Source organism: Phaethon lepturus, unplaced genomic scaffold, assembly GCF_000687285.1.
Source record: "Phaethon lepturus isolate BGI_N335 unplaced genomic scaffold, ASM68728v1 scaffold128, whole genome shotgun sequence".
NCBI classification, from domain to species: Eukaryota; Metazoa; Chordata; class Aves; order Phaethontiformes; family Phaethontidae; genus Phaethon; species Phaethon lepturus.
Genome location: NW_010555260.1, coordinates 96,343 through 111,135, shown reverse-complemented (window position 1 = coordinate 111,135; position 14,793 = coordinate 96,343). Strand labels below are relative to the sequence as shown.

The 14,793-nt window shown below is 39.0% G+C and overlaps 1 protein-coding gene across 1 annotated transcript in view; it reads left to right on the top strand.

Moving 5' to 3' along the window:
- The window catches only part of LOC104624651 (FRAS1-related extracellular matrix protein 2-like), a gene marked incomplete at its 5' end in the record, with an annotated part of 61,384 nt that overhangs the window by 24,758 nt on the left and 21,833 nt on the right, over positions 1 to 14,793 (top strand). Inside the window, 9 exons of the mRNA XM_010292082.1 lie at positions 367 to 576; positions 834 to 1,031; positions 3,044 to 3,208; positions 3,286 to 3,468; positions 6,504 to 6,634; positions 7,520 to 7,678; positions 8,559 to 8,862; positions 12,158 to 12,289; positions 12,908 to 13,239. Of these exons, the coding sequence (XP_010290384.1) occupies positions 367 to 576; positions 834 to 1,031; positions 3,044 to 3,208; positions 3,286 to 3,468; positions 6,504 to 6,634; positions 7,520 to 7,678; positions 8,559 to 8,862; positions 12,158 to 12,289; positions 12,908 to 13,239 (1,814 nt within the window). The remainder of the gene's footprint in view (positions 1 to 366; positions 577 to 833; positions 1,032 to 3,043; positions 3,209 to 3,285; positions 3,469 to 6,503; positions 6,635 to 7,519; positions 7,679 to 8,558; positions 8,863 to 12,157; positions 12,290 to 12,907; positions 13,240 to 14,793) is intronic.

The window sequence follows — 14,793 nt, the reverse complement described above, 5'->3', positions numbered from 1 at the left end:
GCTTCTCAAAGTCTCCCTCAAAACATTTTGCTTACTTCCATTTACTTTGCTTACTTAAAACAAACTTTATTAGTTTTAATGGAATAACTGTTTTCACAACAGAACCCAATCAGCCCCATTTTGTGACTTGAATCACTAAACAAAAAGAAGCTTAATATTGACTTGTTTTATTATATAGTACAACTTAGATGGTCAAAAAACATTTTTGATTTACATGACTGCCAGAACTTGGCAAATTTTAAAATTATATTTAAAGAAAAAATAGATTTGCCTATAGTCAACTGCCTAATGATAGATATCTTTATTTTTCATTACATGTAATTCTATTCATTAATTTGATATTTTTTATCTCTTTTCCTTTGGTAGCTGGAGTAGATTATGTAGGCATCAGTCGTAATTTGGATTTTTCCCCTGGAGTCAATATGCAGACATTTCGTGTGGTAATTCTGGATGACCTTGGACAGCCAGTGTTAGAAGGAACTGAGAAGTTTGAGCTTGTGCTAAGGATGCCCATGAATGCTGCCCTTGGAGAACCCAGCAAGGCCACCATCTTCATTAATGACTCAGTGTCTGACTGTGAGTACTAACTTTTTTACCTTTTCACATTTATGCAGGAGATGGATGGCTGCAATACACAAGTAGCACTTGTCCTTTTGAATCACTGTGAATCTACACGTTTCGGCTACAGATGATGTGTTAAGTCATTTGCTGTCTAACTGCTTATGTTGTTTAGCTGGTGCAGTGTAACAAAATTAAATGTGAAATACTGGAGGGAAAATATGATAACTTTTGCAGTTGTACTTTACACAAGCTTTTTATGTTTTTCTGCCCAGTGCCTAAGATGCAGTTTAAAGAATCTGTGTATGTAGGCAATGAAAATGATGGACAGATTTCTGCCATGATATATCGGAGTGGAGATATCCGATACACCTCCACTGTGAGATGCTATACAAGGCAAGGTTCAGCTCAGGTAATGATGGACTTTGAAGAACGTCCTAATACTGACAGTTCCATCATCACTTTCCTTCCTGGTAAGCTCTTGATCTTATTTTCAAAGCATTTAGTCTACCATGTTTTGTTTTGCTTTGCTTTGCTTTGCTTTGCTTGGTTGGTTGGTTGTTTTGTTTTGTTTTAATTGTGTCTTCTCAGAAAGTTGTGCCAAAAAGACCACTTCGGAAAACCAAAGTTTTTTCTATACACAATAGGTATAGTGCACAGAAATGATCTTCTCTCTTTTTCCTTCAATTCTGACCTAGAGGGATAATCAATAGGAACCAAAGGGACATATCTTCATATAGGTTCAGCCTGAGTGCCAGGATCTTTTCGATAGCAAAAGCAGGTTCAACGTAACACAATAACAGAAGTACAGACCTGCTGTCAGAAAGGAAACTTCAGAAGTTCTGCTCTTTGTTAAGCAAATTTCTGGTAAATACATTTGACTTGCAGTAAAATGAGTAATAGATTTTTCAACCGGGATATAGCTCTCTAATTTCTGTTTGAATTTTTTTTTCTCACCGAGGCTTTCCTAAGGCAATTCACCAATATCACATACTTAATATCTCACATCAGAGAGGAAATACAAATAAATCAGATGTTGCTACCTTGAAAGAATATTGCCTGATTCCTTCTGTTTATGCAGAAGGCAGTTTAGTCTTTTAAGTTTACACATGCATAATATTTTCTACAAACCCTAAACAAGTTCTGTCATCAGCATGAAATCTTCAGTATGTCCTTATCACAAAAATGATGACCTTCATATTTCTGTAGACATGTATCATAGTTCTCTTGTAAAGTGAGTTGTTTGGTCTATCTTTGTTTAGAGCTCGCCTTTAGGTTTTAATGATGTCATGTACTCTTTACCTTTGTCATTGTTTCTGTGCAACCAGGAAAGAGAGGCCAACTTGTTAGGATTAATGGATCTGGGCCCCTTAGGAAGTGACTTTCCTCTTTTTTTGAGTGTTGCTTTACCATTTCTCCATGAAGATAAGTAGCAAAGAGGTCTGCTAGGATCATTTCTTGTTTCCGTAACCTTTTTAGATGTGTTTAATATGTAGCAGTTTTAGTAGAGTTTTCACATTTCCTGTGTAACAATGAGCAGGATGAATATTTTTAATGTTTTTTTCTCTTCCCAATGGATAATTTATTTTCTATATGGGGAAAAAACACCTCAGAAAATGAACACAGTCAGCATCCTGGTCTGGTTCTTCATCTTGAAGAGCCTTGATCATATTTGCATGTATAATGATGAAAGAATACTGTAAATTGACCTCATCTGTCTCATATACTGCGCTGTTCCTTTTGGCAGGGAGGTAGGAGTCATTCTCATGAAGATGAGCCCAATAAGTCTGACACTGGGAGCCAGACACTCCGCACACTGCTCATAACTCTTGCTACTCTTGTAGAAGGCCTTTTTCCCAAAGTCTCTGAACATCTAGTAAGTCTAGACACTAAATCTAAATCTAAGTCTAGGTTTGTGAGTGCTCAAATTGGGCATTTTGCAACTCCAAAGCATTTTTAAGGCAATATTCATTGTCACTTGGAATCAACGGGAGTTTAAAAGATATTAAAATCAAATGGAATAATATAAGTGAAGGTCCACGCAGCTGGAGAGTGTCCAATCAAAAGAGAGTTAAAATAAAAATCTCTGCGGCAAAATTTCCATTAGTATTAGTGAAAGTTTCTATTACTCTGCTTCCTTGTACAAGTATTTATTTTTTAAATCCACACTGTGGGAGAGGTCACTAAGGAGGAGTATCTTATTCTAAGATAAAACAAAAGGAACAATATGTGTGAAGTGGATATACCACATAGGAACATGTCTTAGAGAAGTCCCAAAATTAGGGATTCCACTTTAATGAGTTTCCATACAAAGGTAGTGATTACTGATTCTGCTATCAGTATTGTTGCTACTCATTAACTTATATGGTGTCAAAGTGGATGCCTTGGCCAACAGAACCAGCCTGTGCTTCCTTGAGCTTGAAGTGCTGTAATAGAGCAAAGAACACCTAAGTTCTGCATGATATTACCTTCAGAATGATTGCAGGTGAAACTGAGAAGCCTTGCACACTGGTGCTTATGGATGATACTTTCCATGAAGAAGAGGAAGAACTGCGTCTGGTTCTTGGCACTCCAAGAAGCGATTCTTCCTTTGGTGCCTCTATTGGTGAACAAAATGAGACGCTGATAAAGATTCGGGATGATGCAGACAGTAAGAAATTATTTTGTTGTTTTTGGCTTTTGGAAGGCCATTTGTGTGCTCTAAAAACATTCTTCTTCTAATTACAGAGGCTATTATTAAGTTTGGTGAAACCAAATTTAGTGTGAGTGAACCAAAGGACACAAGGCAAGTAGCAGTTGTAAAAATCCCAGTGCTTCGTCTGGGAGACACTTCCAAGGTTTCTGTCGTGAGAGTTCATACAAAGGATGGATCTGCTACTTCTGGAGAAGACTATCACCCTATATCAGAAGGTAGGATCATTCAGATGATTATCACATCATACTATTTGTTTTTATCCATGACTGTAACAATGTTTGAAAAATGAAATAGCTTTATGAATAGAATACTTTGCAATCACATCCATTAATATGTTTTCCTGTTCAAATTCAATATGGACATTAACCCACGTGGTATGCAACAGCCAAATTGCTGTTGGAATACTAGATATGAGTGAAGATACTTACAAAAGAATTGTGACTCCTTTGAAAATATTTGTAGTTCAAGTAACTGTGGAAGAAGTGTGTGAGTGCCACCTTAGTAACATTTGCAAAGCGCAATACCATTACTCTGCAGAAGCATCTAATAGGGTATGATTCTGTAGTTGTTTCTCAAGCAATTTATTAAGCTAACGGCTTCTGCTCCATGTGGAAATTAGTGTCTATTTCTGTTTATTTTTCAACTTTCATAATAATTAAGCTTTCTTTCTATATCTCTGCAATTCACTGCCTGCTGCTCCTCCACTAGTAATGAATAAGGAGAGAAGTTGGGCACCAGAATGAGAAATTTCTTAGCTGATAAACTGCTTTCCATTAATAGCCCACCCACATGGTTTAATGAATGACTAATACAGTTTGTAGTACTATGAATTCTTTTCTTCTGAAGTTTATGATAATACAGGACACTAATCTGTATTTTAAGATTAATCATTCATTGCTGGAGTGTTTTTACAGTTTTGGATAAACTATTTTGGTGTCCTGTCCAGCTAAAAGGTAGGACTTATTTTTGAACATCCAGCAACAACACTGGGTTATCTCCAAATTCCATAGAAGAAGAGGCATTTCCCACTAGTGATATTTGAAGAGAAAAATCATTAGCAATAAGAAAATTATCAACCCAGAGCTTGCTAACTCCAGTCACTTTGCCTCTTGCATTTTAGAGTTTCGCTCTTTCTTCCTGAAAAACACAGGAATTTTTAGTGTCAACTAATACTTATCCTATATGCAATTCCTCTACACATTGCCTTGCTTAGCCTCTCCCTGCTGTGCACTGACAGCACATGGGAGCAGAATTTTCAAGCGAAACATGCTACAGCAGAACAAGAGGCTCTGGGCCTCTGCTCAGAAGCCTTTGAGAAAGATCTGTGATCTGCAGGATTTCCCTACAGGTTTCAGGACATCTGTGGGTTTGGGGAGCCTGCCTATTCAGCCATGGATACAAACCCCATGTCCTTAACTGGGTTATCTGAAGGAAGTGTGACAAAATGAAATTCAGTAAAATTCTTAGCTCTCATACAGCTTGTTTATTACCACAAAGACATCCTTTAAAAATAAAGGTAGTGGAAATGCATCTACTATTTTATTATCACTCTCACCCATTCCATACAAAAATGTTAAATAGTTTCTATACTTCTTCCTTTAGTTGTTAACACATCCAAGAACCACAGTACTCTTCTAACTCCATCAGTGTGGTGGGTTGACCTTGTCTAGATGCCAGGTACCCACGAAGCCGCTCTATTACTCCCTCCTCCTTGGCTGGACAGGGAAGAGAAAATATGCTGAAAGGCTCATGGGTCAAGTTAAGGACAAGGTGATCGCTCAGCATTGACCATCATGGGCAAAACAGACTCGACTTGGGGAAATTAAGTTAATTTATTACCAATAAAGTCAAAGTAGGGTAATGAGAAATAAAATCAGATCTTAAAACACCTTCCCCCCACCCTTCCCTTCTTCCTGGGCTCAACTTCACTCCCAAATTCTCTACCTCCTCCCTGCATGCGACACGGAGGGGACAGGGAATGGGGGTTACAGTCAGTTCATCACACATTGTCTCTGCTGCTTATTCCTCCTCACATTCTTCCTCTGCTCCAGCATGGGGTCCCTCCCATGGGAAACAGTCCTCCATGACCTTCTGCAATGTGAGTCCTTCCCACGGGCTGCAGTTCTTCACGAACTGCTCCAGCCTGGGTCCCTCCCACGGGGTGCCATCCTTCAGGAACAGACTGCTCCAGCGTGGGTCCCCCACGGGGTCACAAGTCCTGCCAGCAACGCTGCTCCAGCCTGGGCTCCTCTCTGAATGTGGCCACATGTCCTGCCAGGAACCTGCTCCAGCGTGGGCTTCCCACGGGGTCACAGCCTCCTTTGGGCATCCCCCTGCTCCGGCATGGGGTCCTCCCCGGGCTGCAGGTGGAGATCTGCTCCAGCGTGGAGCTCCATGGGCTGCAGGGGCACAGCCGGCCTCACCATGGGCTTCACCAGGGGCTGCAGGGGAACCTCTGCTCCGGTGCCTGGAGCCCCTCCTGCCCCTCCTGCTGCACTGGCCTTGGTGTCTGTAGAGATGTTTCTTTCACATATTCTCACTTGCTTCTTCCAGCTGCTGTGGTGCACCAGTTTTTTCCCCTCCTTATCTCTGTTATCCCAGAGGCACTACCACCATTGCTGGTGGGCTCATCCTTGACCAGTGGTAGGTCCATCCTGAAGGTGGCTGGCATTGGCTCTACCGGGCATGGGGGAAGCTTCTAGCAGCTTCTCACAGAAGCCACCCCTGCAGCCCCCCTGCTACAAAAACCTTGCCATACAAACCTGATACAGTCAGCTAAGACTGAACTTTTTATCCACCATGACGTCTGAAGTTTTTTCAGAGACAATGCTTTTCAAAATACAATACTCTTTTGTGTAACTCTAGCTTTGAGCCTTACTTTTGGTATATACTGTTGTATTAAAATGCATTTTGTTTGAGTCAAACCAGACAACACTTTTTATTTAGAATTTTTCAGTCATTTGGTCATTCACATATGTTGCTAACATTTTTGTAATAATTAGTCCCAGATAATTTTCAAAATAATTAAGTTCTATTAGACAACGTCTTGGTCTTTGCAAATCTCTTTTGATGACGATAATGCCTCATTTTCAGTGATTTCCATGTGTGTCCATCTTTTAGCATCAAATAGGGTAAACTATATATATGAACAGCTGTAGTTTGAAAAGTGGTTGTTAACTTCATGGCTGGGCCTGGATGTACAGCTTGTTATGAATAACATTTATTTTTAAGTGTCTCATTATGTTTTTAGAAATTGAGTTTAAGGAGGGTGAAACACAGCACTTTGTGGAGATTGAAGTTCTCTTTGATGGAGTAAGGGAGATGAGAGAAGCCTTCACTGTTCACCTGAAACCTGATGAGAACATGGTCGCAGAAATACAGGTAATAAATTCATGCAAAGGCCTCAACAACAAAATCTGGCAAACAGACCTTGCTTTCTGGCTCATAGCTTTACTATTCTTTTAAGGTTTATACACGACATCTTGGCTTGTATCTTAAAAGACAAAGAGGATCATCCCAGCTGACACAGTAGCACCTACCCAAAACAGTTTTTGCCGAGGCAATAATGTTAATGGGGTCATAGAGACAATGAGAGACTGAAGTCTTCAAGATATCACTCCAGACACATTCTCCTCATAGAATCAGTCCTAAAAACTGATGTCCTTTTGGAAACACTCTCTGGCAATACAATATAACCTCTGTGCTGTAAAAAGAGCAATCAGGTGAACTGTAACTTCTACTGTCAAAACCATGTTAATATTATTCTTGTTGTGTGAAATGAAATAGCCACACATACTTTTATTTTAAACAATATTTTCATCTGATTCTGCATAAAATGTTCTCCGAACTCTTTGTCTGCTTCATCAGTATCACCCCATCTAAGTCTGACTCCAGGTAGCCAGACAGCAGAGACACAGCCTTTGCTGATGACAAACACCCCATTTCCACCAAGTGTTAAAGCGTTCAGTGCACACTAGGGTTCTACCAGAATACTTATGTGATCCAAGAAAGCTGGGACATGAAGTCAAAGGGTCTGGTATCTTCAGTGTTCTGAAAAGAAAAAAATCATTTTAGCTCTTGCTTTTGTAGTCTGCAATATACTTTCCAGTCCGTCAACCCTTTCTCAATAGTTCATCCAGCTGAAGTTTTAGAATTTATTTTGGGATAATATTGCAAAGGCTAGACATATTCTGACCAAGATCCAGATTGAATCCCCTTGTTTATTTAAATGTTCACAGAGAACTGTTTCTGCCTTTGCATTTTCAGACAGCCAAGGCCATTGTTTACATTGAAGAAATGAACAGTATGGCAGATGTCACCTTTCCCTCTGTCCCTCAAGTTGCATCCCTTTTGATATATGATGATATTTCTGGAGCCAAAGACAGAACCAGTCCTATAGCTGGCTATCCTGTCATCTGTATCACAGTGAGTATCTCTGTGGAAAGATGGAACAAAATCAGTGTATGGATTTTGTTCAAATTGATTTTGGCACTTAATATCAAGCCATGTTGTTGTGAGTCACACATGAATTTAAACTATAACTGTCCTAAGAGCTAATCTAATTTGTCTGGATAACGAATCCATTTTCAGGAGGACAAAAAGCATAGAAAGATGTTTCACTTGTTCATCACTAAGAACAGTTTGATACTCACACTATGTCTATGATTGCATGACCTTACTATTTCCTGCATTATCTTGCCTTAATTTGCAGATTTAAAATCACTGGAGGTAACAGGTTAGACATTTTCAATGAGTGCCACAGACTGAAAAATGAGTACTGTTTGTTGAAGTACTACAGGCTTCTTTCACTGTAATTTTGCAACTGAAAGGTTTGTCTGAATATTCATATACATTGAGGAAGGTTTTGGTCCATCTGCATCTTCAGTTTGTTTCTCACAGCAGTCCTTATGCACAGGAATGGATCATATGTTGAATTGTTCACCTAAATTAAAAAAAAAAAACAAAAGAAATCTTGAAATGCAAAGTGTATTTGCAGAATTAGATCAAAGGATGAAATTCAACTTAAAGTAGCATGTGGGACCGTAGTTTGTGCCTTCATAACTATGTTAGGTTTTCACCAATAAACAGTAATTTAGAATAATATTTTTATTTCAGTAAGCATAATTTGACCTGCCTTTTAATCTACCATAACAGTGCTAAAAGCATCACTGTCAAAATAAGGTGATTTCTTAAGAGATTTACTGGAGCTGTCAGTTCCATGTTGTTGAGTTTTGTGACTCTTGATACATTAACATTTCTTTGACAGAAGCAAATGAATTGCTAACACATCTGCCTTGTTCTGCAGGCTTGTAATCCTAAATATGAAGACTTTGACAAGACTGGTTCTATATGTGCCAGTGAGAACATCAATAATACTCTGACACAGTACCGGTGGCTTGTAAGTGCACCCACTGGTCCTGATGGTGTGACTAGCCCCATGAAGGAGGTTGACTTTGATACCTTCTTCACTTCCTCCAAGATGATTACACTGGATGCCATTTACTTTCAAGCCGGTTCTCGTGTCCAGTGTGCGGCTCGTGCTGTGAATTCAGATGGGAATGAGGGTCTTGAGCTTATGAGTCCTATTGTAACTATAAGCACATCAGAAGGTAAGACATCATCACCTATTGCAAAACCCCCAGACCTCTTTGGATACCAGATTCCTATGATTACATGATCAGATGTTTTAACATTACAATCTCAGCTTTTCTTCTGTTTTTCATAGAGGTGGTGCAAAATCTCTCTTCTTAACTGTCCTGGTTTCAGCTGGGATGGAGTTGGTTTTTCTTCCCGATAGGTGGTATATTGTTGTGCTTTGGAGTTGGTATGCGAATAATGTTGATAACACACTGAAGTTTTAGGTGTGGCTAAGTAGTTGTAGTGCTTATACTAAGTCAAGGACTTTTCAGATTCCCATGCTCTGCCAGCAGGGAGGTGCACAAGAAGCTGGGAGGGGGCACGGCCAGGACAGCAGACTCAGACTGGCCAAAGAGATATTCCCTACCATATAATGTCATGCCCAGTACATAAACTGGAGTTGGCTGGGGGGCAGGAATCGCTGCTTGTGGACAGACTGTTGATCACTGGGTGGTGAGCAATTGATGTATTGGGCATCCCTTGTTCTTGTATATTCCTTTGTCAGTATTAGTTTTAGTATTAGTATTAGTATTATTAGTATTAGTATTATTAGTATTACCGTCATTGTCATCATCATCGTCATTGTTTTTTCCTCCTCTCTTGCTGTCCTATTAAACTGTTTTTATCTCAACCCACAAGTTTTTTCCCAGTTCTCTCCCCTGTCTCACTGTAGAGGTGGGGGAAGTGAGCGAGCGGCTATGTGGTGCTTAATTGCTGGCTGGAGTTAAACCATGACATTATCACAGCAGAGAACTGTATAAAGAAAACAGTTTTCATCTTTGCTAGTTCTCCACATCTTTAAATAGTTATCCACATAGCAAACTTGTATGTTTGGGAGAATGTGCATTGGAATTAGTGAAACCTGGTTTCTATTGGCTTTTGAATTCAGTTGTAGTAATGTTGCAGTACAATCTCAGCTCCTATTAGACATTGCAGAACCCACATGGGAGTGCTATTATGAATACCTAGCCTGAAGAAAAGCTTCATTTGGCATTCAGGCCTCACTGGACACCTGGGAATCAGTGTCTTCCTTGATTAAGGACTAAAACAGCTGGTGTCCAATAACAGGGAAAAAAACCCTTTTTCATAGTTGAGGTATTCATACTTTTTTCTTTGATAATCTGTCTCTCTCTGATTCTTTAATACTTAATCAATACTGAACTGATGCTGCACTCTCTCAGCTAGCAGCGTTACTGTAGTCTACCTCCTTTGCCCAGCCAACTCTTTTCATGAAACTTGTACTGAGTAATCTTATTAATCACAGGTGAAGAACTTACATGCACACGAGTACAGTCTGATAGCATATGCAATTTTGTTGTAGAAATCACAAGTACTTTTGTTTATTGTATAATATGGAGAATGAGTAATTACCAGCAATCAAGGTAAATTACAAAACATTGTATTTTGTTACCCTTCTGCAGCCATTTTGCATTCTTTGTGTCATCTCTGCTGCTTTTGTAGTTACATTAACTCTTCCTGATTTTGTGAGATCTTATGGTAGATAATAAATTACATGATTGTTCATTTGCAATACCATTTTCATTTCCTTGGCCTTTCCAGCTGAGTGTTTTAGTTAAAACAGTTTATTTTCTACTAAGTTAAAGCTTTAAGGAGCTTAATGAATGGAATTTCTATTTACCCCCGTCCTTTATTCCACATTTTGACTGCAGGCTCAAGTCACCTTTGTTTACACTATCAGGAATCCTACACCCTAAAGAGGACTCTGTCTAAGGGTATTGTCTACAAGGTGCAGTGTAGTGCTTGTTAAAGGCAGACAACCTTGTGCTGGATGAGCTGGTTTTGTTATATGGAACAGACTGGCTATGTTAGTGTTATAATACATTATTTGGATTACACTTGAAAAATTAGCAGAGTTAATTAGTTCAGGCTCAGGAAGGAGTTGTCATGCATATATTACTTCCAGCACCTGAGCTAACTTGTGATGTGGAAGTCAACAATACTGAAGATCGTGTACAACCTAAAGGGAATTGTTAGATGCTATTTTAAAAGAAGTGCAATGATCAAAACAACTTGCCAAAATCCTGAATATTTTCAACTTTGAGGATGCTTGACCTCCAATGCACAGACCAAATTCTCAAGAGTAAGTCCAATCATGCAAAAAAATGTATTTAGCTTCTTTAGCACTTCTTACTTGCATTTCAGAAAAACAAACAAACAAACAAACAAACAAAAAAACAAAACCCAAAAAGCTGTTGTGTGCAGAAGATAAATTTTGTTTCCTCATGACAGAAGTTTCCAAGTTGGAGCTGTTGAGCAAGATGAGGTCCACCAGGACCAATAAGTTCTCCAAGAGGAGAGCCCTGCCTCCTCTTTTCTTGTAATCTCTCAGAAGTGGGCAAAGAGCAGAACATGGGCAAAGGAAACTGTTTTGATTTTCCATTTCTGCTGGTTTCTTTCTTAGAGTACTTTGTGATCGTTAGGCCATCACCTGACAACGTGCTATGATTCTTGTGGCCAGAATGCAGACACATCTGCACTGAAATATGCTACTAGAAGTTGCATGTATCTCAGATCATATGATTACAAACCTAATCTTCTGGTCCTACAAACCAGGACTAGTACTGAAAAGAGTTCAAAGAAAGTTCAACAGGCTGAACTAACCCTGGAAAAGATTGCCAAAGTAAGTTAGATTCTCCTTTCTTGGAGAAATTAAAAATTCGGCTGAACAAGACCCTGAGCAACTTGATCTAACTGAGGCTGGCTCTACTTTGAGTACAGTATTTCTAGAGAACCTTGACACATTTATTCTAACTATGTTTTGGTCACTAATAGAACAGGAGGTTTATAGAGTCCCATGAAGGCATATATAGGTCCAATACAATGCCAAAACCAGCTGAACACTGATCAGATATCTTCTGTAAAGCTACATACGCGCTTAAGAGGGTGGGAGGAATTAAAGCATATGCCTCTGAGGACCTCTGTAAGAAAGTATGGCACTTAACACTTGCTTTGCAAGTATGGTCGACACATGCAACTAAAAATGCACAGGTGTGGTATCATCACCTGGTTTTGAAAATGTGGCCCAGTTGATTGAGTGATGATTTTTGTTTGAATCCTCCTTTGCATAAATACCTGTTCAAACCTCTGGTAAATGCTGCTCAAAGTGTTTACTTGTTATTCAAGAAAATTATTCTTATTTTGGAGACTTGTGTAGTGCAGAAAGTTGCATCTAAAAATAGTGCAAGGGAAATTATAGATTATTTCCTCTGGATGTAAAGTAAAGTCGTGCTCTTTTTTTTCCATTAGGTCTTTGTCAGCCTCGTATGTCAGGAGTAGTTGGAGCAGAACCGTTCTCTGCCAAATTGCGCTATACTGGCCCAGAAGATCCTGATTATGCCAACCTCATCAAACTGACAGTCACAATGCCGCATATTGATGGTATGATACAATCAGCTGTGGAGCTGAGAGAACTTGTACAACAAGCTGTTTGAGCTATTTTATTGGTCATGTTATTTTAAATAGCCAAAATAATAATATAATCTTTTAACATGTGGAACCAGAGAAAAATGTGATGAATGTACGAATGCAGCTTGCAACAGTGCATAAAATACTATATTGATACATAGTTTTTGATGTGCAGATTAAGTGTTTTCAGATTAATTGCCTAGTTTACATAAATTGGGCTAGACCTACACTTTGTAAAACTCCTTTGAAGTGCATAGAGATATGCCAAAGAAGAATTTATTTATTAAAAAATATAAACCCATTTAATTACTATGTGCTTCTGAAAAATCACACAAAATCCCAATTGAAAAATATGTTGGAGATTTAGAAATATTTTATATGGCATTTCATAGTATAAAAGACATGATTATTGTGGATAACATTCTCATACACTCTTTGCATATCAGCTTGCTTTGAATTCTGAAGTACATTAATTGCTTTAAGTACAAAATACAAAAGCACTGCATAACATGCTTAGTGTTTGACAAACTTAAGATAAATTAAGCAGTTCTGACCACTGAAATTTAGTCATAGTGCCATAATGTTTTTTAGGCATGTTGCCTGTTATTTCTACAAGAGAGCTCTCCAACTTTGAGCTGACTCTTAGCCCTGATGGAACTAGAGTTGGAAACCATAAATGCTCCAACCTGTTGGATTACACAGAAGTGAAGACCCACCATGGTTTCTTAACTGATGCTACCAAAAATCCAGATGTGATTGGAGAGACCATTCCCTATCAATTCAACCCGATAATTAGAGGCTTCAATACCTTACGCTTCTACCGCAGTCTGAATCTGGAAGCTTGTTTATGGGAGTTTGTTAGCTATTATGACATGTCCGAGCTCCTCATGGATTGTGGAGGCACCATTGGGACAGATGGACAGGTACGAAACTGTAAATTGATTTTGTACTGTGTTCTTAAAATGAAAGATTTCCCTTATGATGCATCTATGCTATTAGAAATAAGTGGGTTTAGAATTAATTTAGTTGGGAAGTTTTCTTTTTCTTCTTATAAGAAATAGACTTCACCTAAGGCCAGCTTAGTTCCTAAAGCTATCAATATCCATTGAATACTAATAGGCTATATGTGAAGTCCTTGTCCAATTGAAATTAAAGGAGTAATTTAGTTTGAATGAAATTTGCTGATTTTCTTCCAATACAGTTTTGAAGTATTTTAGGACAAATCAATCCCACTTTTACTGGGATTAGTAAGTCTAAGTCTTAGTCTTTTCATAGAACGAAAGCCATCTAAAGTATTGCTTTTAACACATTGATAGTAGTGGGCTATTTAGTATTAGTCATGGTGTATCTTTAAAAAGAGTTTAAAAAAATTGTGAAGAGCTTTCTTGCCGCTAACAGTGGACTGCAGTGTCCTACCAGCTGCTTGGCTCTGCTGATCTCTTGCTTACTGAGTAACAAGACCCACCAGTACAGACAGCACAGCGGTCTCACATTACCCAGCAGAAAATTCCTTCATCAGGAAGCAAAGAAGATGGAATGGCTGAAGAACAGAGTTGTGAATGTGGATGGGGAGTTAAAACAGAGAGCATGGAGAGGTCTCCAGGTGTCCTTTGGAAAATTATTTCTAGAAATCCCTAGTGATGGTGAAGCCAAAAGGGTGCAGAATTTCTTCTGGTGCCATGACAGTGAAGTTAATCCCTGGGTCTTCCTTGTATAATTACTTCATAAGCCTGTCTGATCCCACTCAGGCTCGGGAGTACAAAAGCTGTAGCTATTGAAGATCAATCCTTTATGATACAGAAAAACCTCTTTGGGGAATAACCCTACAGGCTGGAAGAAAGACTGGAAATGCAGTACCTCATTTCACAGAAGTCCATCTACAGCATGACAGCTGTGTAGTAAAGCTAACTCACTTGCCTGGCTCACTAGCCTTCTTTTTTGAGCCACTGTGGAAAGGATGAGGCCACTGTGTGAAATGGATGTTATTTCTCTGCTTTTTAACAGGTGTTCATTTTGCCAGGGACCTATTTGCTTCTCAGACCTCAGTAGACAAAGCACAAATTCTTGTTTTGTCAGTCTGAATTGGCATGAGGCCTTAACAGATGAGAAAAGTGTGTCACTGCCCAAAGAAACCTGCAACATGTGCATGTGCAACAAAGCTATTTTACTACTAAAAGCATAGGTGCCGATAAACATATAGATACCTAATCTGATAAGCTGATTTTTCTCTCTTTTTTTTTAATACTTACATGCCTAAAGTCCACCTTACTCTGTGGGTGTCTGCAGGTGAGCATACTGGCAGTTTGCTGGACAAAAAATTGCACCAGGCTCTTTTTAGCCCTTGGTTAACTTCCTAAAATTCTGCCCCTTTCAACTAGAGATTATATACACTGTAAAGTATAAGACCAGAACAAGATGGGGCTTCTGCCCTTCTTAGATACAAAGTCCTTGATGGATACGTCATCTCAGTGTTCTGT